At 41.5% G+C, this 23,169-nt stretch overlaps 1 protein-coding gene across 2 annotated transcripts in view; it reads right to left on the bottom strand.

Annotated features, from left to right (window-relative positions):
* The window catches only part of LOC126354430 (histone deacetylase HDAC1), a 129,448-nt gene extending 116,166 nt beyond the window's left edge, over positions 1-13,282 (bottom strand). The window contains exons 1-2 of one of the 2 annotated variants that reach the window (XM_050004079.1): positions 13,093-13,282; positions 5,685-5,797 (exon numbers count right to left, since the gene is read on the bottom strand). In XM_050004079.1, the coding sequence (XP_049860036.1) occupies positions 5,685-5,797; positions 13,093-13,141 (162 nt within the window). In that variant the 5' untranslated portion in view covers positions 13,142-13,282. The remainder of the gene's footprint in view (positions 1-5,684; positions 5,798-13,092) is intronic. The other variant, XM_050004078.1, reaches the window with a different exon arrangement.
* Between the last annotated feature and the right edge of the window lie 9,887 nt (positions 13,283-23,169).

The following is a 23,169-nucleotide window of genomic DNA, read 5'->3' on the forward strand; positions in this document are numbered from 1 at the left end:
GTCTCGTGGACGAATAGCGCGAGCTGGGTTTCACACGACCGTCTTTTTCGAAACCCATGCTGATTCCTACAGAGTAGATTTCTAGTCTCCAGAAAAGAAATTATACTCGAACATAATACGTGTTCCAAAATTCTACAACTGATCGACGTTAGAGATATAGGTCTATAGTTCTGCACATCTGTTCGATGTCCCTTCTTGAAAACGGGGATGACCTGTGCCCTTTTCCAATCCTTTGGAACGCTTCGCTCTTCTAGAGACCTACGGTACACCGCTGCAAGAAGGGGCCAGTTCCTTCGCGTACTCTGTGTAAAATCGAACTGGTATCCCATCAGGACCAGCGGCCTTTCCTCTTTTGAGCGATTTTAATTGTTTCTCTATCCCTCTGTCGTCTACTTCGATATCTACCATTTTGTCAACTGTGCGACAATCTAGAGAAGGAAGCACAGTGCAGTCTTCCTCTGTGAAACAGCTTTGGAAGAAGACATTTAGTATTTCGGCCTTTAGTCTGTCATCCTCTGTTTCAGTACCATTTTGGTCACAGAGTGTCTGGACATTTTGTTTTGATCCACCTACCGCTTTGACATAGGACCAAAATTTCTTAGGATTTTGTGCCAAGTCAGTACATAGAACTTTACTTTCGAATTCATTGAAAGCCTCTTGCATAGCCCTCCTCACACTACATTTCACTTCGTGTAATTTTTGTTTGTCTGCAAGGCTTTGGCTATGTTTATGTTTGCTGTGAAGTTCCCTTTGCTTCCGCAGCAGTTTTCTAACTCGGTTGTTGTACCACGGTGGCTCTTTCCCATCTCTTACGATCTTGCTTGGCACATACTCATCTAACGCATATTGTACCATGGTTTTGAACTTTGTCCACTGATCCTCAACACTATCTGCACTTGAGACAAAACTTTTGTGTTGAGCCGTCAGGTACTCTGTAATCTGCTTTTTGTCACTTTTGCTGAACAGAAAAATCTTCCTACCTTTTTTAATATTTCTATTTACGGCTGAAATCATCGATGCAGTAACCGCTTTATGATCGCTGATTCCCTGTTCTGCATTAACTGATTCGAATAGTTCGGGTCTGTTTGTCACCAGAAGGTCTAATATGTTATCGCCACGAGTCGGTTTTCTGTTTAACTGCTCAAGGTAGTTTTCAGATAAAGCACTTAAAAATATTTCACTGGATTCTTTGTCCCTGCCACCCGTTATGAACGTTTGAGTCTCCCAGTCTATATCCGCCAAATTAAAATCTCCACCCAGAACTATAATATGGTGGGGAAATCTACTCGAAATATTTTCCAAATTATTCTTCAGGTGCTGAGCCACAACAGCTGCTGAGCCCGGGGGCCTATAGAGACATCCAATTACCATCTCTGAGCCTGCTTTAACCGTGACCTTCACCCAAATCATTTCACAATTCGAATCTCCGTCAATTTCCTTCGATACTATTGCACTTCTTATCGCTATAAACACGCCTCCCCCTTCACTGTCCAGCCTATCTCTGCGGTATACATTCCAATCACAGTTTAGGATTTCATTACTGTTTACGTCTGGTTTCAGTCAACTTTCTGTTCCTAATACTATATGGGCGTTGTGACCGTTTATTAATGAGAGCACTTCTGGGACCTTTCTATAGACGCTCCTGCAGTTTACTATTAGCACATTAATATTGTTATTCCTTGTTGCATTTTGCCTACTCCTGCCTTGCCGCGTCTCAGGAGGCGTCTTGTCGGGCCTAGGGAGGGAATTCTCTAACCTAAAAAAACCCCATGTGCACTCCACACGTACTCCGCTACCCTCGTAGCCGCTTCCGGCGTGTAGTGCACGCCTGACCTATTCAGGGGGACCCTACATTTCTCCACCCGATAGCGGAGGTCGAGAAATTTGCACCCCAGCTCTCCGCAGAATCGTCTGAGCCTCTGGTTTAAGCCTTCCCCTCGGCTCCAAACCATAGGACCGCGATCGGTTCTGGGAACGATACTACAAATAGGTAGCTCTGATTCCACCCCGCGAGCGAGGCTTTCCGCCTTCACCAACTCCGTCAACCGCCTGTACGAACTGAGGATGACCTATGAACCAAGACGGCAGGAGTCATTGGTGCCGACATGAGCAACAATTTGCAGTCGGGTGCACCGAGTGCTCTCTATCGCCGCCGGTAGGGCCTCCTCCACATCTCGGATGAGACCCCCCAGCAAGCAGACAGAGTGAACACTGGCCTTCTTCCCCGACCTTTCCGCTATTTCCCTAAGGGGCTCTATTACCCGCCTAACGTTGGAGCTCCCAATAACTAATAAACCCCTCCCCCCGTGTGCCTGCTCGGACCTTGCTGAAGGAGCGGCCACATGTCCACTCACAGGCAGAGCGGGCGATGCCACACGGCCAGCCTCCACATTGACCCTCCGCCTCGTGCGCCGCGAACACCGCTGAACCCGCCACTCCCCTTGGGGAGAGGGTGGCCCAACCGCGCCCGGTACCCGCGAAGATGTCTCGACAGCAGGGACAGTGGGTGAAGCATGTAACACCTGGGGTGTACCTTGCGACGCACCAGACTCCCCACTGCCGCTACACTCCGAGGCAGCAGCCTGAAGACGGCTGACCGCGGCCATCAACACGCTCAGCTGTTCGCGAAGAGTGGCCAGCTCATCCTGCGTCCGTACACAGCAGCCACACACCTATCCATCCTAAGAAATCAATTTACTATAGAGTGTTAATCAACTTTTAACTAGACTGCTAATTCACTAAAGGCGGTTGATTATTGACTAAACTGTGATTGCTAACCACTTCTTGTAGAAAACAAGGAAAATAGCACTACCTGTCTCTGAACTGTATTCAAAACAAACACTGGCACTACTAGCACTATGGCTGACTAAAGGGACACTCTGACTGTATTCAAAACAAACACGAGATCTATGGAACACTTAATAGCACTCGACTATTAAAGCTTCCTAAAAGCAAAAACACACAGAAGAAGACGTGACAAGTAAGAAAAATACAGATAATACTTAAATTAAGGTAGCTCGCTGCACAGCAGACGTGAAGCAGACGGCGGTTAGGGCGACACTCACAAGTGGACTGCTCTCTCTCTCTGGTAGCTCCCAGCAAGGGGCCAGTATGCCTGAGCAAGCCCATACCTCCCTCAAGAGTCATGTACACATTGGCGTGAAGTGTTATCCTAAGCATGAAGCCTCTTTCTAATGGCTAAACATTAAGCCAAATTCCATGTCCCTTGTGTCACACAACATTCCATCACCATGTCTCCCTGAAGCATAGCCACATTTACAGTGAAGGAGGACTGGTGACACAGACCAGCCTGCAGGTGTACCATGTCCATTTCCAGCCGTTTCTGGTGAGGCTCCAGAAAGATAGTCCAGATTAAGGAATCTGTGCACAGAAGCTGAGTGAAACGTATCCACTTTGCAGATGGTAAACATCTTTTAAGATGCACTTCTAAAAAGACTTTCGATTGAAATTTCAAGATGAAAGGTGTTAACAAAAAATTAAAATGATTACTGGTATTCTTCAAGGATATATAATTCTGGAAACAGTATGTCCATACTGATCATAGTGCCTACTGCTTATTAAGTCCTGACTCGCGTTTCTGGGTGACTTTCCCGAAATCTATACCTTTTCCTAGACCGCTTCAGTCCTTTTCCTTCACCGTTCCTCCTTCCCCTTCAACCCTTCTGCCTGAAGGAGCCGATGTCTCCAAATGCTTGTCAATTAAAACAGTCTTTTATGTATGTGTTCTGTTACTACTTGGTGAGTAGATTTTTTATCTATCCAATTAAATAATTTTGTCAGTAATTGATTGTTTCCATGTTCATGTTTTGCAACTTGCTAACTATCTTTATTCCTTTTTGTACACTACCATCTGCATCCCATATCTTTCACAGCAGATGTATCACACATATGAAATGCATAATTCTCCCATTGCACTAATGAACGGCAATAGAACATTAACCTACATGCTTGATTTTATTTCAAACTGCTTCAATAAATTCCCTGAGACAATATATCAAAGTGATGCCAGAGTCCAGTACCTAGAGGCCTACTGGTGAGAAATGCACTTTAGAAGTTCGTCGAACTTCTGTATGAAGTGAGCATTAGGCTGGTAGTAACTGGTGTACAGTCTTTCAAATTGGGCTCTCCAACTCTTTGCAATCAGTTTCAAAAATACATCAAATTCTTGAAACAGCAAACCAACCGGCAGAGCGAAAGCGCTGTGGTTATTGTGCACATGCAGCGGCAGGTTCAGAAAACAAACTGCTGTTTCCCAGGTTTAGTTCTGGTCGTTAGTAAGCAAGCTACAGCCGTTGAAGTGAGCACATGCACATGCTGCACGTAAGATTAGTACTGACATAACAATGAAAGAGTTTGAAGACCAATGTGTGTGTGTGTGTGTGTGTGTGTGTGTGTGTGTGTGTGAAATTTTGCTACGAACTTGGTTAAATTTTCAGAGATATTGTAGTTGCTTAGCCCAGAATACAGGGAGGACAGTTTGAGTCACAGAGCTTTTGTGCTGCGATTCATGGAATTAGTCATTTAACTGTTCGAGAAGTAGTTGAGAACGTTAGGCATCAAAGTAGGATCATGCCATCAAATTTTGTGTGACTACTGTGAGACACTTCTTGTCAATGCAAAATTCGAGTTACATTTGTTTACTGAATATCAGAAACAGACCAATGACGAAATCAGTGAGGAATTCCTTGCCAATGACAATGACAACTTCCTTAAGAACATCATGACAGGTGATGAGACATGGGTGTCTGACTATAATATTGCAATTAAGATGCAGCTGTTGCAACGAGTGAGGAAAGGGTCTCTCCACCCCAAAACAGCATGCATGAGACGGTGTGTTATCCGACTACAATAGCGTTGTCCATCAGGAATTTGTACCCACATGATCAGGTGGTAAACAAGGAATCAACTAGGGAATCCTAATGGGCATGGGGGATGCTATGTGCAGGAAGAGGCCTCAACTGTGGGTAAATCCAACTTGGATGTTCATCACGTACAATGCGCAGCTATCAAGCACAATGTACATTCCTGTTATGCATCATCCACCATACTCAAGAGAGTTGTATGCCATCCCAGTACAAGCTCTCCAGGGGGCTTTCCAAAAGTGAAAGAAACAATGGGAACAGTGTACTGTCATTAGAGGGGACTTTTAGAGGCACACAATGCTTAAAATGTTGTAGAACAAGCAATAAAGGTGTTACAGCGAAAGTTCCGTTCTTTTTTTTTTCCTCCCCTCCCCCAACATATCTCATAATAAAAATCATGATTTGGCACTCAGGTTAAAGGTATGTACCCACAATCAGTTAATGAGTTAAACTTTAGAAGCAGTTCACTCAAAAGAACATATCTATGCAGCCTAATTTTTCTTTTTCTTGTTAACTTTCCTTGGAGTAAGGGTACAATAAGCAGGTACAAAATGAAGTAAGTTGCAGTAGTTGTGCGGAGATGAAGACTCTTAAAATAGCCTGGACAGATGAACCCATACAGTCTTCAAATGGAAGATTACAATAGAATAGTGGATGCACATCCAATAATGCAATCAACGATAAAATAAATCACATGCATATAATTATTGTAAAGATACATAACTATCTTATACGACAGAGGACAACTTAATTCCAAGAATTATAAAAAAACAAAGCAAATTATAGCAAAAAAATACTCACATAGATTTCCATTTTCCTGTAAAGGCCATAATTTAACAACAAGTTGTGTGTCATACGAATGCGATGAGGTTTCATCGGATGACCTTGACCATAATAGTAGTTTCCTATGTCACCTGTAAATATCCAAATTTTGTGGATGAGCTTCTATTGCATAATAGTATTAACATTAGTAGGTTTGATTACTCCTACATCAAGCAAAATTCACAAAATACCAGGAAAAAATCCAGAGAGAGCTGCGTATACTTAAACTACTACTAAATTGGACCCAACACACAATTCTTACCTTTTGCAAGCAGTACTTAACTGTCTGCTATATCTTTCCTCCAGTGGGTTCTGATTCTGCAGTACCATGGGGTAGCCTCTATATAGAGTGGCAGGCATGGAGAGGAACTACATTGTCATTAAAATTACTTTGCAATTGACATTTCATCGAGAGGATGGTAAGGGCTGGACATCTGCTCACTGTGTTGTCCTTCTTTTTCGTACCTGCAGCACTTTGTGAAATATGGCTGGCTGCACACAGGCAACAACGTGACACCCCCCCCTTCCCCCCTTGCAATATGTCAATAATCACAAAGTAATTTACGATCTTGCATTACCTGTGTTGTTCCTTCAGACATGCAGGCATTTGCATGAAGTGATTTAGGGAAATCGCAGAAAATCTAAATGAGGATGACCGACCGCGAGTTCAAACCGTCGTCCTCCCAAATGTGAGTCCAGTGTGCTAACCACTGCACCACCCTGCTTGGCACACGAACTACAGCTGACATGGTTGACAACATACGGAAATTTGGGTCCGGCTGTGAGATGGGCTCAGATAGCCTAACAGTAAGGCAATTGCTCACAATAAGGAGGAAATGTGGGTTTGAGTTCCGGTCCGGCACAAATTTTCACTGTCATTGTTCCACTACAAAGGTGATGATTGCCCTTATTCTGAAAAAAAGTAATTTTAACTGGAGTATAATGAGGTAACAAAAATCATGGATAGAGTTACGCACATATATAGATGTATTGCACACACAAGGTATAAAAGGTCAGTGCCTTGGCAGAGCTGTCGTTTGTAGTCGGGGGATTCATGTGAAAAGGTGTCCCATGTGATTATGGCCACATGACAGTAATTAACAGACTTTGAACATGGAATGGTAGTTGGAGCTGGACACATGGGACATTCCAATTCAAAAATTGTTAGTGAATTCAATATTCCGAGAGCCACAGCATCAAGAGAGTGCCGAGAATACCAAATTTCAGACATTACCTCACACCACGGACACTGTAATGGCCAATGGCCTTCAACTGATGACCGAGAGCACCAGCATTTGCTTAGTTGCAGACAAGCAACACTGTGTGAAACAACCACAGGAATCAATGTATGGCATATGACAACCTTATCTGTTAGGAGAATACGTCAAAATTTGGAGTTAATGGGCTATGGTAGCAGAAACTGACTTGAGTGCCTTTGCTAACAGCACATCACCACCTGCAGTTACTCTTCTGGGCTTGTGAGTGTGGACTAGATCCCACGAAACCATGGACCGCAGTTGTCAAAAAGGCACTGTGCAAGCTGGTGGTAACTCCATAATGGTGTGGGTCGTGTTTACATGGAATGGTCTGGGTCCCCTGATCCTACTGAACTGATCATTGAATGGAAATCGTTGTGTGTGTGTTGCATTACACAGAGCAAAAGGAGGTCCAACATTATATTAAGAGGTATGCTATGAGTGTTGTCACCTCAGTGTATAATGGCAGTTTGAGACTTTGAGTTAGTCCATGATGCAGAATGCACAATTGGTAGCACACTGCCCAATGAAAGGGAAGTAGTCATGTTCAAGTTGCGTGACAGCACATAGTTTCAAAAGGTTGCAAATCTCTACTATTACTGTTGCTGCCTTTCAAAAGAGTAAAGGAAGAAAAATAAATCTTAGCACCCTTACTCCTAAAAGCCCAAAATTCTGAGCAAAAATAGGTAAAATGGAATCATTTGGCAAAGCAAGGACACTAGTTTAAATAAAACATATTGTGCAATATTGTTTGCAAGAAGCTACTGGGGTGGGGTTAGGTGGGGGTGTCAGAAAATCCCACAAAGGTATAATCACTTTGCAAGGGATGCAAAAAAAAATTTAAACAAAGTGTGCGTGTCTGTAAGGGGGGGGGGGGGGGGGGGGAGGACTGCACAAGCTAACAACTACAAAACAATTTTCTCTCTTAACTGTCCACAAATTCTTCACTGTGTCCTAATCAAATGTCTTATTGTTCACTGTACATCAGACTAAGAATGGCTGATAACTATGTCTGGACATTTAAAGCATGCTGTGCCAGCTTGCCATACTTCCACCAAATGGCCAGTAAAATCTTGGTGATCATTGTTTCTGAATTTTGGCTTTAATATTACGTGTGTCAACCAGGCTATTTACGTCACAAGCAAAACCTGCCATCTCGAAGATGTTCTCAGAATGAAACCGACCATAACCCAATAAATGTACAATAAAACAGCTGGAATGGCTTCCATTAATCATTAAACTTCCTGCAGGGTTGCCGAGAACAGTTTTGATGATACTGAATCTACATGCCAATCTCCTCATTCAATTCTATATTTCCCAACCATCCAGATAAATTCTAATGAGAGCTCCCACATTGTTGTATATATTCTTTAGGTTGTTGATACATCCACTGAATCAGCATCTTGTTTCTCAGATTTTCTTCAAATCAAATTTTTTTCTCAATCTTTTATTGTCTACAGAAGGGCCATTGTACTACATCCATTCCTAAAGCCTGCCCACTCCTTTAACTGATTAAAATATAACCATGTTGTATTTTATAGAGAGAAAGTTGGTAGGTCTGTTTCTTCTGGTATTCTTCCTAAGTAGAATACCTACAGCTTTCTTCCAGTTCGGGCAACTGTTTTCTTCTATAGACACTATGTGTCTGTATGTATTACTCGGCTCCAGCATTAAAGATTTCTACTGAATTACCATAATTCCAGATGGCTTTCCTTCCTTCATAGCTGTTATGGCTATACACACTTATTCTGGCATTAAGTCCAGAATGTCATTTTCATTATTAACTGTCTGTGTTCCTGATTAGCTCTTTAAGTATACAAGCATTTCAAGAAATATTAAAATGTTTGTACATTTTTCTCTCCACTGTTAATGACACTTGTCTTACTTGACAGAATGTGGTGTCTACTAAATGCCATTTTTGCTGACAAAAAATGCTGTAATTTGTAACATGTTCAATGTTTTGAAGATCCCTCATGCACACATCATTTTGAGGTTGGTGTGCTTTGTGTACCCCATAACAACTTTTTTTTTTTAACACAAATAAAAGAGGCACAATTAAAGTTACTAAAGAACTGAAAATAAAAGTGAGCAGTTCCAAGATACAATACAAAAGGGAGTGACTGGGATGTCATAAAGATATATGTGTACTTGTATCATGAGAGTGAAATGGAATAATATTGCAACATAACTATAGTGTAATTATATTTATGTGGCCATAGAGCTACTACTGCGTGTCTAATATGTCTCAAAGCTTTTGGATTAAAGCAACAATTACATTCAGAAAACTGTAAAATTCCAAAAGAAAGAAATGTGCTGACTAGTACTTATCTTCAGGGAATGCAACTCTTAGTATAGCATTCCACTGGTAGGAAAAGCAAACTTTGTTGACATAAGAGACACATCATCAGCTCACTATTTTACACATTTACATCAATCTTTGCCAGAAGCACAATTCATGCATATAAACCCACAACTATTTGTAATTTTAATAAATACAACTCTGCAAAAAATTATCAAATTTTGAACAAATGCACAATGCAAGAGTGATTTTTTACAGTGTTTGCATGGACCACAAAGATTTGTGTGTTTCACCCAAATCACATAAAAATCATTCTCTGCACACCATCAGAATTTAACATTTTCCATGCATCAGACAACAACAACCAAACTCAAGGAAATGTGCTCTTAAGAATATGAATTTGACCGAGTATCTATTGTCACTTATTTGTATTTTATGCCTTCATTGGACCTCTTCGATTAATTCAATAAAAAAGGTTTTTCAGTTTCCTGCTGGTCCAGTGCTTTTTCATTATCTTATCTCCACTTCCTTTCTTCATCTTAAATCACTATCCCACTGACTGATTGTTGATCTCAGTTTTTAATTTGTTTTGTTTGCCTTCAATTTTCTCAATTATGTTATCTTTTGATCTCAACTGTAATTTTTATTTCCACCTATGTTCCTTGATTTCTGAAATTCAATTAATGTTGCTTTTACTGTTTAATAAGTTCTCCTATTAATTGTTCTCTAGAGTGCTGATTACACACCAAACGAACAAAATGTGTTTCTGCCCGATCGTGTTCATAAATGGTTCCATTTCCTTATACACTGTTTTATTAGAACCTACTTTTCTAGTGTCTGTTTTCTTGGCAACATATTTTGTGTGTATGCACATTCCAATTTTCATCCTTCTGACTATTCATTCTATTTCTGCTGCATTAGTGGTTTTGAAAATTATTTCACTTGCAAATATTATTTCTGGTTGTATAATATGCATTTTGATTTCTCATACACATTTCAATTTAGTCTGAGATTCTGATTTGCTGCAGTTGTGTTGTGATTATAGTTAACAGAGATGGATCAGTAAATATAATATTTTGGTTTTCTCAAAAGGTATGCTGAGTCTGATTTTCTGTGGTGAGGCAGCTTATTGGTCGATTTTTTTGATGCTTACATGCAGAATAGCAAGGTCTTCAGCAAATCCCAGATAGTTTCAATATATGTCACCTCTGAGTCCTTCGATTTTGATGTTGAACACGTTAACGTTCTACCATTCTAGTCACTGTACAGTGCTTAGAATTCTTATGCTTAAGGATAAAAAATCTAAACACAATATATGTTTCTGTAAGAATTTCAGAAATCAATATTATCAATTTCCAGATCTACAAGCGTCCAAATTGTCGCAAATTTGTATAAAGCAAGGAAAAACTGAAAATAACTAAATGTGGTGCTATGCAGAAGTGTCAAATTCAACCAGTCTGCTTTGACCCATGATGTAGTGGTGTTTGACACCACCACTGTGTGGAGTTTTTTAGTTGGTTGTGTTTACAGAAGTCGTGTTGTTGTATTTGATCATGCCATCTTGTGGGGGATGTAGACATGCTTTTAACATGGTATTGGCTGCATCTGAGTTTAGGTTGTATCGTGCTAACGTGGTTTTGAGTTTCAATGGTTGGTACAGTAACATGGGTTGTGGAAGTATTTTCAGTGAGTTATTAAGGCTTTTTTTAATTGCTTATGTTTTGGGTTTTTAAAAGTCTGATTAGTTTGGTGTTCATTGTGAAGAAAAAAGTCCAAACTTTTATAGCTTTTTCATTAGGTATGGAGATGACAGTGAAATTCACGAATGTATCATTAATTTCTGAGATGAGTGATGTCCGAGATACAGCTTCTGCATATGTTTGGTCTTATTGCTGAAGATGTTAGATATCACATTCATGGCAACAACATGAGGTTGACGAGAGATCCTGTAGCTCTGACCATTAGGATGCTTGTGATTTGGTAAGTAATTTTTGTTTTGGTGGGTTGGTTATGTTTTAATTGATGTAGTGAACATGGGGTATTTGAGTTTATGGTTCCACTTTTTGGAGTTGCAGGTGTTGGTTTTTTGGTAGTGACAGATGCGGCTGCACTACATAGGTCAAGGGAAATGTCCAATTCCTGTGGTTTTGCTGGTGTAGCAGAATATTGTAATTAATTTTTTTCCTATTATTTGTTTTGGGATGGTGCAGTGTTTTTTTCTTGTTGTATATTTAGCTTGCCTCAACCTAAACCTCCAATTTTCCACTGTTGTCCCAATAATTTAATTTAATTTTTCGAGTGAGATGTTATTGTGTCATTTTTATTTTTGATTGTGTTTGTCGGTGAGTGTGGGTGATGGCATCACTGTCCTTTTGTATAAATGCAAAGTAGCCATTTCAGCAATATTGATGACATCATGGGTCAAAGCAGACGAGTGGAATCAGACGCTTCTGTAATGTCCTATCCAAGAACGCTGAAGATCAGTAGAGCTGACGAATATCTAATAAGAAGATATTGAAATTAACTGGAGAGAAAGGAAATTTATGGCACAAACTGACTAAAATAAAGCACCAATTGACATGACATCCTGGGGCATTAGGGAATAGCAAACCAGGTAACAGAGGGAAGTCTGAGGGCAAAGGAAGGTGCCAGCATGAATATAGTAAGCAGATCCAAATGGTTGTAGTTTGCAGTAGTTATTAAGAGATGATGAGGTTTGTGCAGGACAGATTAGCATGGAGAGCTGCATCAAACCAAACTTTGGACTGCAGGCTGAAACAACAGCAGTACTTAAACATAAGAAATTCCTTACTGTCAATGACACATTGAATGCATATGTATTGACCTATGGGACTGCGACCCTGCCCCCCCCCCCCCAATGTTTAAGAATCTGAATGATAACAATCATAATGACATTCTTTAACAATATCTGGTTTGCAGTTTTATTTCCGCGTATATCTGGTGTAAATACATAAATGAAAAAACCGCTTTCAATACTGATGTTGATTAACGTTTGGACTACCTAAATACTATTTAACCCAATTTAGCAAAACATTTCATCATATAACAAGATATTATAATCAGGAGATGGTGATAATATGAAATAATGAAATTTGGAGTCTCAGATAAATCTTTTTCTCCATAAAATCGTCGCAAAGTCAGATATTTTTATTTCTTCTATCTTTCAGCAGCCATTCAAAAACGGAGGAATGAAATCAATTTAAATTCGGCAAAATGATCTTATAGGCAATTAGGGCTTTTCAGATTTATCTAACAAAATGACCTATGCCGTAACACAAACAGTTTTCACTGTGATTAAATATGAAAATCGCCTATCGGAAGTTACTTCCACATTCATTATTCCAAGACAGCTTAGGCACCGTACTCCCAAAGCGGGAATACGATTTAAGTAGTGCTAACTAAAGTTACCCTATTTGGCAACGATAATGACAATAATTCAGGTTGTTAATCAGTAATGTGTAGAAACAGAGATGCAAAAACAGTCTTATAGTAATCAACACACAATTCTCATTGACAATATGTGCCTCATGACAAACTACGGTGCTTCGATAATGTCCGCCCAGACAATTTCCTCCCCTAACAGGAAAAATACTGACCGACAACTGAGAAGTGCGCAAGTCAACACATCGTTCACTGTAGGACTATTAAAAGTTACATTGTTAATTCTATTTACGTCCATTTTCGCACTTAAACAGCAAACCAGCGACAAAAAATTAAATTATATACGGATCGACGCTCATTGCGAATGTAACTGCGACTTTAACATAAAAAACGTCATTATTTCAAAAACGTACAATAATAAAATACTTACTATCATAATAATAGCAGACGCGCTTCTTACTGTGCGGCTGAGTAGTCATTTTGCACACATAAACTATTGAAAAGACGCACAGGTACACCAAACAGTAAACAACGTTCGCAGATCTCCGCTGGTAAGCGACCAATAGCCTGCGAACAGATCAAAGAACTTCATCACAGCGCTAAGTGGAACCTGTATACTTAAGAGCTTTGAAAAAACTGAAGAATTGTCAAATATTTTTTTCTGACTGGGTCGAAACTTCATTTCGTCTGTTCCGTGTCATAGCGACATGTCACAAATGTCATCCACTGAGCATAAAATTAAATATAGAACAGAATTCGTGTTAGGAAAAAAAACAAGTACTCTCGCACTATATACAATTGTTACAATTCACCAACGTGCAGCTGAAGAACATTGAGGAACTGCAAAGCAAAATTAATTTTTTACGAATATTCAAGAAAATTGAAACAGTTTTCTCGCCGTGCATATGAAATGGATACCGGTGATCGAATGAGAAACAGATTTAATATTGTTTTTCTAATGTCAAGTTTATGCGTGTGAAAAACAAAGCTCAGTGAGAAGGTGAATTCTCACGGACGTCATATAACACTCTTAATAAGCAGAAACTGTAGAAAAGACTATTTTTCGATGGCTTATTAATTAATAACTCCTCATGCAAGCTATATTTTCATAAAACAAAAGTGCACTTGAAAGATGCAAACAGTATTTTGCATCCACTTATATACTCCGCAAACCTCTGTGAAGTGGATGTCAGAGGTTGCTTCATACTGTACAAATTTACTGTACTTGTTATCATTCTAATTGTTTATGGAACGCGAAGCATCTGACGTAATGCTAAATTTTCGTTTTGTATTACATTAGTGCAGCACAGCAGAGCAGTTCCTGCCTCTCATCAAGCTTAGAGAAAATTCCGTGCCAGGACACATAGCGCTGCTCCGAAACTCGGGCATAGTCTAGTGCAGTTCATGGCAACATCCTCACTTCCAAAAGCATTTGGGCCGTGAGTTGGCAATGAAGCGGAACCTCAGATACTTTTAGTGCGGCCACACAATACCAACACACACATAACACCACAGTAGTACACAACAGAGATGGCCCAAAGGTACGATTCCCCTGACCTCATCATGCTAGGGAACTTGACCACATCAATGAAGACTTCAGAACTGTATTTAGGCAGGGTGTGGAATCCAACAGATTGTGGCGTACCTCTCGATTCACTAGAGGTTACGTCTACACCTACGTCATCAGTAAGACGCCAAAATGAGATGCCCAATGCGAGGTGGGCCTCACCTTTTGGCAATACATAAGGAAAATTGAAACACTGACGATTAACCTCAAAAAGAACAAATACATAGTGTCAAGCCCCCGCACCCCGGCTTTCAGTGAAAGGAAAACATATTGTGTAGCTAGGTGCTTTTCTTTCAAAAAAATGTTGAAAACTCGGTATTAAGCAGTTTTTTTAGCAGGGTCACAACTGGACTTTTTTATGGTTACTTACAAATCGGAATTCATGTCACAAAATATTAAAAATACTACATAACCCTGAGCTAACCAGCCCCTTCCCCACCCCCCTCCCCCCCTTACAAACTATCATATGGGGCTTCCTTTTATAGTATCGGTATGTATATCAGGTCGCACATTCCGAGTAGCACACGCTTTGAGCGAAAGTCTGTGGCCTGCCCCGTATCGTGCACTGAAGGCACAGGAAATAAACCCAAGAACCAACGAACATCCCAACAAAGGAACCGTCTCAGCGCCATTTGTGTTATTAAATAAATAGATCATGATGTGAAAGACTACTAAGTAGTAAATGGATAGAGAAACCCGAATTTAGAAGTACAAACAACCTCTCACTTCAAAGAACCAACTATGAGACTCAGAAAGCAGTAGATACAACCATCCAGGAAGATGCCATGCTCCTTGACTTCCAGAATGTACTCAATACTGTTCCACACTGCCACCTAAAGCACATAATACGAGTGGCAATGTGTCACAAAGCTCACAGTGTTTGTACGGATTTCAAAGAACACCAGCTTGAGTTACCATACTACCCTGGCCACCAGAACTCTGCAGACTTAAACCCACTTGAGAATCTGTGGGACCACCTGGATCAGGCCTAGCACAATTGGCAACAGCACTGGAGTTGACATGGCTCCACATCCCTGTCGATATCTTCCAGAACCTCATTGACTCTGTTCCTGCATGCCTCGCCTGTAAAATGTGGTTACTGAGGCTTTTCGCAGGAGGACACATTTATGTGACTGGACAGGATAAATGACATAGTAAAAAATATTGGAAGTTCCAGGAAGCTATTCACAGTTGATGCTGTTGTACACAGAGAAGTTGCAATGCTAGAAAATTACAGTTGAATGAAGGAAGACCTGCAGAGGATTGACGCTCGGTGCAGGGAGCGACAGTTGACCCTCAACATAAATAAACGTACTACGAACAAATACGCAGGAAAGCCCGTTATTGCACCATTACACGATTGCAGAGTAATCACTGGTAGCAGTTACTTCCATAAAGTATTTATGGTATAAGGAGGGATTTGAAGTGGGATGATTACTATACCCCATCGTCTACGCCTTTACATAATTAACTTGTATTGGTATGTAGATGCCCAATTAAAACTGTAAACAATCAGTTGTTACTCAAGGATAAGAAAGTTGCCACAAGTTCTATTGTTTGCTATAAATCCTCACACAAAAGAAGAGCAGTAGTTTCACTGAAGTATAACGTGAACATGTTTAATAACTTCCTGTTCATTGACAAATTATCACAAGAACACGAACCAGTTACAAGTAACTAAGGTTGGCGGAGATTCAAGACAAGGAATCGGTAGGTAGGTTACTACATTATTAGACCACTGATTCATTTTCGTGATCTGACGATGGTGACTGCCATAATTTTAGTTCGTAAAATTAAGCATGCCAGAAGAGCGTCTTCCTCCTGCTTATTAACACTATAACATTCACTGAGTACATTGCGACCCATACACAACAAATTTAATTACAGATCTCACCATTTTTTTTAAAAAAGCGTCGTTGTGTTGTCCACTGGCGCTACAGTCAGTGACCATTGTGTCGGATGATGCTTGTGAATCCTGAAAAGCTACCTAACACAAACATTTCATCAAGCTCCAGTTGGAGCTGTAAAGTAAAATGACTGCTTCTCACACCGAATTCTGCTTGCAGAATTCGAAGTCATTCTCTCACTAGCAACGGACGAAACGTCCACTTAGTTCCTCCTGTCTTCCCTCGTAATATTTGCCTCTTCTTCGAGAGCCAATCATAGCCTCTCACGAGCAGTCATCCAATGACAAGTGTCAATACTCCTGGAGCGTCCTCCGCCTTCTCCATAATTTTCCAAAACTGCTACATCAGACCAGAGCGAACACTGAAATTCCCGCCTTTTCACGCCCAGAGGCCTACAGCTAAAGAAAGAAATGTGATTTGGCGCCAACCTGTTGGTGCCTCAAAGGAGTGCATTACCTTGTTGTTTCCTACGACTGCCCTACGATTTCTATGTGCTTTATACACTCCTGGAAATTGAAATAAAAACACCGTGAATTCATTGTCCCAGGAAGGGGAAACTTTATTGACACATTCCTGGGGTCAGATACATCACATGATCACACTGACAGAACCACAGGCACATAGACACAGGCAACAGAGCATGCACAATGTCGGCACTAGTACAGTGTATATCCACCTTTCGCAGCAATGCAGGCTGCTATTCTCCCATGGAGACGATCCTAGAGATGCTGGATGTAGTCCTGTGGAACGGCTTGCCATGCCATTTCCACCTGGCGCCTCAGTTGGACCAGCGTTCGTGCTGGACATGCAGACCGCGTGAGACGACGCTTCATCCAGTCCCAAACATGCTCAATGGGGGACAGATCCGGAGATCTTGCTGGCCAGGGTAGTTGACTTACATCTTCTAGAGCACGTTGGGTGGCACAGGATACATGCAGACGTGCATTGTCCTGTTGGATCAGCAAGTTTCCTTGCCGGTCTAGGAATGGTAGAACGATGGGTTCGATGACGGTTTGGATGTACCGTGCACTATTCAGTGTCCCCTCGACGATTACCAGAGGTGTACGGCCAGTGTAGGAGATCGCTCCCCACACCATGATGCCAGGTGTTGGCCCTGTGTGCCTCTACCGTATGCAGTGCTGATTGTGGCGCTCACCTGCACGGCGCCAAACACGCATACGACCATCATTGGCACCAAGGCAGAAGAGACTCTCATCGCTGAAGACGACACATCTCCATTCGTCCCTCCATTCACGCCTGTCGCGACACCACTGGAGGCGGGCTGCACGATGTTGGGGCGTGAGGGGAAGACGGCCTAACGGTGTGCGGGACCGTAGCCCAGCTTCATGGAGACGGTTGCGAATGGTCCTCGCCGATACCCCAGGAGCAACAGTGTCCCTAATTTGCTGGGAAGTGGCGGTGTGGTCCCCTACGACACTGCGTAGGATCCTACGGTCTTGGCGTGCATCCGTGCGTCGCTGCGGTCCGGTCCCAGGTCGACGGGCACGTGCACCTTCCGCCGACCACTGGCGACAACATCGATGTACTGTGGAGACCTCACGCCCCACGTGTTGAGCAATTCGGCGGTACGTCCACCCGGCCTCCCGCATGCCCACTATACGCCCTCGCTCAAAGTCCGTCAACTGCACATACGGTTCACGTCTACGCTGTCGCGGCATGCTACCAGTGTTAAAGACTGCGATGGAGCTCCGTATGCCACGGCAAACTGGCTGACACTGACGGCGGCGGTGCACAAATGCTGCGCAGCTAGCGCCATTCGATGGCCAACACCGCGGTTCCTGGTGTGTTCGCTGTGCCGTGCGTGTGATCATTGCTTGTACAGTCCTCTCCCAGTGTCCGGAGCAAGTATGGTGGGTCTGACACACCGGTGTCAATGTGTTCTTTTTTCCATTTCCAGGAGTGTACACTCCATTCCCATCAAAAGCAGCATATTATTTTTCAACTGCATCACTTTCTTTTGCTTTGCTTGCATTTCGAAGTAAGGACTACCACGAAATATAATTGACATCCAGTCTGCATAAGGCTCTCCTACTTCACTTTTTGCTGCTGGAAAGCCTAACGACTTATTAGTTTGGCAAAATGCAACACCGACCACTGCACTATGGATATGATTTATCTGTAGCTAGGGCGTTCTACAGATCGGAGCGTGGAATGTCAGATCCCTTAATCGGGCAGGTAGGTTAGAAAATTTAAAAAGGGAAATGGATAGGTTAAAGTTAGATATAGTGGGAATTAGTGAAGTTCGGTGGCAGGAGGAACAAGACTTTTGATCAGGTGAATACAGGGTTACAAATACAAAATCAAATAGGGGTAATGCAGGAGTAGGTTTAATAATGAATAAAAAAAATAGGAATGCGGGTAAGCTACTACAAACAGCATAGTGAACGCATTGTTGTGGCCAAGATAGACACAAAGCCCACGCCTACTACAGTAGTACAAGTTTATATGCCAACTAGCTCTGCAGATGATGAAGAAATTGAGGAAACCTATGATGAGATAAAAGAAATTATTCAGGTAGTGAAGGGAGACGACAATTTAATAGTCATGGGTGACTGGAATTCGACAATAGGAAAAGGGAGAGAAGGAAACATACTAGGTGAATATGGATTAGGGGGAAGACATGAAAGAGGAAGCCGTCTGGTAGAATTTTGCACAGAGCATAACTTAATCATAGCTAATACTTGGTTTAAGAATCGTAAAAGAAGGTTGTATACATGGAAGAATCCTGGAGATACTGACAGGTATCAGATAGATTATATAATGGTAAGACAGAGATTTAGGAACCAGGTTTTAAATTGTAAGACATTTCCAGGGGCAGATGTGGACTCTGACCACAATCTATTGGTTATGAACTGTAGATTAAAGCTGAAGAAACTACAAAAAGGTGCTAATTTAAGGAGATGGGACCTGGATAAACTGAAAGAACCAGAGGTTGTAGAGAGTTTCAGAGAGAGCATAAGGGAATAACTGACAGGAATGGAGGAACGAAATACAGTAGAAGAAGAATGGGTAGCTTTGAGGGATGAAGTAGTGAAGGCAGCAGAAGATAAAGTAGGTAAAAAGACGAGGGCTAATAGAAATCTATGGGTAACAGAAAAAATATTGAATTTAATTGATGAAAGGAGAAAATATAAAAATGCAGTAAATGAAGCAGGCAAAAAGGAATACGTCTCAAAAATGAGATCGACAGGAAGTGCAAAATGGCTAAGCAGGGATGGTTAGAGGACAAATATAATGATGTAGAGGCTTATCTCACTAGGGGTAAGATAGATACTGCCTACAGGAAAATTAAAGAGACCTTTGGAGAAAAGAGGACCACTTGTATGAATATCAAGAGCTCAGATGGAAACCCCATTCCAAGCAAAGAAGGTAAGGCGGAAAGGTGGAAGGATTATATAGAAGGTTTATACAAGGGCGATGTACTGGAAATGGAAGAGGATGCAGATGAAGATGAAATGGGAGATACAATACTGCGGGAAGAGTTTGACAGAGCACTGAAAGACCTGAGTCGAAACAAGGCCCCGGGAGTAGACAACATTCCATTAGAACTACTGACGGCCTTGGGAGAGCCAGTCATGACAAAACTCTACCATCTGGTGAGCAAGATTTATGAGACAGGCGAAATACCCTCAGACTTCAAGAAGAATATAATCATTCCAATCCCAAAGAAAGCAGGTGTTGACAGATGTGAAAATTACCGAACTATCAGTTTAATAAGTCATAGCTGCAAAATACTAACACGAATTCTTTACAGACGAATGGAAAAACTGGTAGAAGCGGACCTTGCGGAAGATCAGTTTGGATTCCACAGAAATGTTGGAACACGTGAGGCAATACTAACCTTACGACTTATCTTAGAAGAAAGATTAAGAAAAGGCAAACCTACGTTTCTAGCATTTGTAGACTTAGAGAAAGCTTTTGACAATGTTGACTGGAATACTCTCTTTCAAATTGTAAAGGTGGCAGGGGTAAAATACAGGGAGCAAAAGGCTATTTACAATTTGTACAGAAACCAGATGGCAGTTATAAGAGTCGAGGGACATGAAAGGGAAGCAGTGGTTGGGAAGGGAGTGAGACAGGGTTGTAGCCTCTCCCCGATGTTATTCAATCTGTATATTGAGCAAGCAGTAAAGGAAACAAAAGAAAAATTTGGGGTAGGTATTAAAATCCACGGAGAATAAATAAAAACTTTGAGGTTCGCCGATGACATTGTAATTCTGTCAGAGACAGCAAAGGACTTGGAAGAGCAGTTGAACGGAATGGACAGTGTCTTAAAAGGAGGATATAAGATGAACATAAACAAAAGCAAAACGAGGATAATGGAATGTAGTCAAATTAAATCGGGTGATGCTGAGGGAATTAGATTAGGAAATGAGACACTTAAAGTAGGAAAGGAGTTTTGCTATTTGGGGAGTAAAATAAATGATGATGGTCGAAGTAGAGAGGATATAAAATGTAGACTGGCAATGGCAAGGAAAGCGTTTCTGAAGAAGAGAAATTTGTTAACATCGAGTATAGATTTAATGGTCAGGAAGTCGTTTCTGAAAGTATTTGTATGGAGTGTAGCCTTGTATGGAAGTGAAACATGGACGATAACTAGTTTGGACAAGAAGAGAATAGAAGCTTTCGAAATGTGGTGCTACAGAAGAATGCTGAAGATGAGATGGGTAGATCACATAACTAATGAGGAGGTATTGAATAGAATTGGGGAGAAGAGGAGTCTGTGGCACAACTTGACAAAAAGAAGGGACCGGTTGGTAGGACATGTTTTGAGGCATCAAGGGATCACAAATTTAGCATTGGAGGACAGTGTGGAGGGTAAAAATCCTAGATGGAGACCAAGAGATGAATACACTAAACAGATTCAGAAGGATGTAGATTGCAGCAAGTACTGGGAGATGAAGAAGCTTGCACAGGATAGAGTAGCATGGAGAGCTGCATCAAACCAGTCTCAGGACTGAAGACCAAAACAACAACAGGGTTCAAGATCTTTGACCGTCAGTTCCCACTTGTCTCTCAAACTGTAGGTATTGTTTCATGTATATGTTCGGTTCATGTTTATGGCAATAAAGTGTGAAATACTTTGCGCAGGTCTGCGCATCATTCTACTCGACCCTTGCTGCCTGTTTTTCCCATACTGGTGACTCCAGACAGCAGCAAATCCGCCACATACTTCACAGACACGCCAGCTGCAGCCAGGACAGTGGATACCAGCGACCAACAGGGCATTTTCGGACCTTTCGTAGGGCTCGACAGTGTTCTTCATGGACCACATACTATAACGAGGAATCCAGGACATGTCAAAGAACAAAATGTGAGCAAAAGTGACTTCTTCCACTGTCCCATGTGCACCAAAATTCTCGTCCCCATGTGGCACCAGCCGCCACCTCATATTTCAACGAAGCAGGTCAACCTAACATCCCACAGGACGCCAGTGTTCACAAGCAATAACAATTGTTCATCCCCCTCAAAGAGACTTGTGCTGCTGCGCTGGGCTCAGGCAACGAATCCGTTTCTGCCTAGTGGCAGAGCTCGTCCAGCTGAGCCAGGCCAGAACATTTCCGGCCTTTCTACAGTACTGTGTACGACCAATGGAGGTTTGTACATTGCTATCCTGGATCTGATCAAATAATAACCAATGGACATCTTCCCTATGATCGATATTCATTGTACACAGCCCGTTTGATGATGCTTTGAAATACTCGACTTTATTGTGTCACATAGGCAAACATATCACCATGATCAGAGACATCACACAGTTTCCACCTCAGTTTAACAAGTTTGAGGTAGCCAACGCAGCGTTGCTCCTGAGACTATGCAAGACCCTCAAACAGCAAGTACTCGTACTTCCAGCTATCCATACAGAAGAGTTGAACAAATGACTAGCTTCACAGTCAGGGTGTATTTTACAGACCACAGTGGACCACTCACTATTGTCCGACATTTCATTGTGGCTCATATGGTCGAGCAGATGACGATGTAAAATCCAAGCTGAGCCAATAGGCAACGAAGGACTCCCATTTCACCATAAATTACAGCTATCAGTTTGCATATAAGCTTTGCAATATGGCTACCCACAGTACCCAGCAGTCACCAGCATCATATACTGCAGACAGCTGTGTTGCACTCTGAGTTGACAGACGGCTTCTGAATGACATTGACCCCTTCTGAGGTTATCCGATGCACCAAGCACAGAGCAGCGGTAGCCATCATGTTCTCTCCAGGACTATGACATCTTGTTTTTACCACACAAGCTGACGCGCTACTGTCCAATGAGCAATTCTGGTTGGAACTTATTTACTGGTTATAGGTGACAAAGGTAGATTCGAAATGAAAAAAATCATAGGATGAGAACTAAGAGCAAATAAAAATGTCAGTATGATGATGATAATGTTGCAACAAAAGTTTAAAAATACATAGAAACTAATTAATTAAAAAACAATAGCCAGACTCATTTTGATATGGATTTAAAAATTAAAAAAATTATATCATCCAATGGGATTCGAGCTCATGACCTTTTGCATCTGTAACGTTCACAATGTGTTATGGAGGATGATAAGGTTATACATATTTATTTATTTATCTCTAAAACCAGTTTCAATAATCATCTACCATTTTTTTTAAACCTGGAAAAAAATTGTTTAAATGGCTCTGAGCACTACGGGACTTAACGTCTGAGGTCATCAGTCCCCTAGAACTTAGAACTACATAAACCTAACTAACCTAAGGACATCACACACATCCATGTACGAGGCAGCATTCGAACCTGCGTACCAGACTGTAGCGCCTAGAACCGCTCGGCCACTCCGGCGGGCTAAACAGCTCAGTTTCACGTCATGTCATATAAAGTTGGTCTGCTGTAAGCCAATCTCTATGATATTAATAACTCAATATGTGAACCTGAATCACGTCTAGTGTGAAAGAAACTAGTGGAGTGCACGAAATGTGAGTTATTTCGATGCCATCGTTTTGTTGTTTTGTATATGTTTATCACTTGTAATGAAATGTGAAA

Source organism: Schistocerca gregaria, chromosome 3 (genome assembly GCF_023897955.1).
Source record: "Schistocerca gregaria isolate iqSchGreg1 chromosome 3, iqSchGreg1.2, whole genome shotgun sequence".
NCBI classification, from domain to species: domain Eukaryota; kingdom Metazoa; phylum Arthropoda; class Insecta; order Orthoptera; family Acrididae; genus Schistocerca; species Schistocerca gregaria.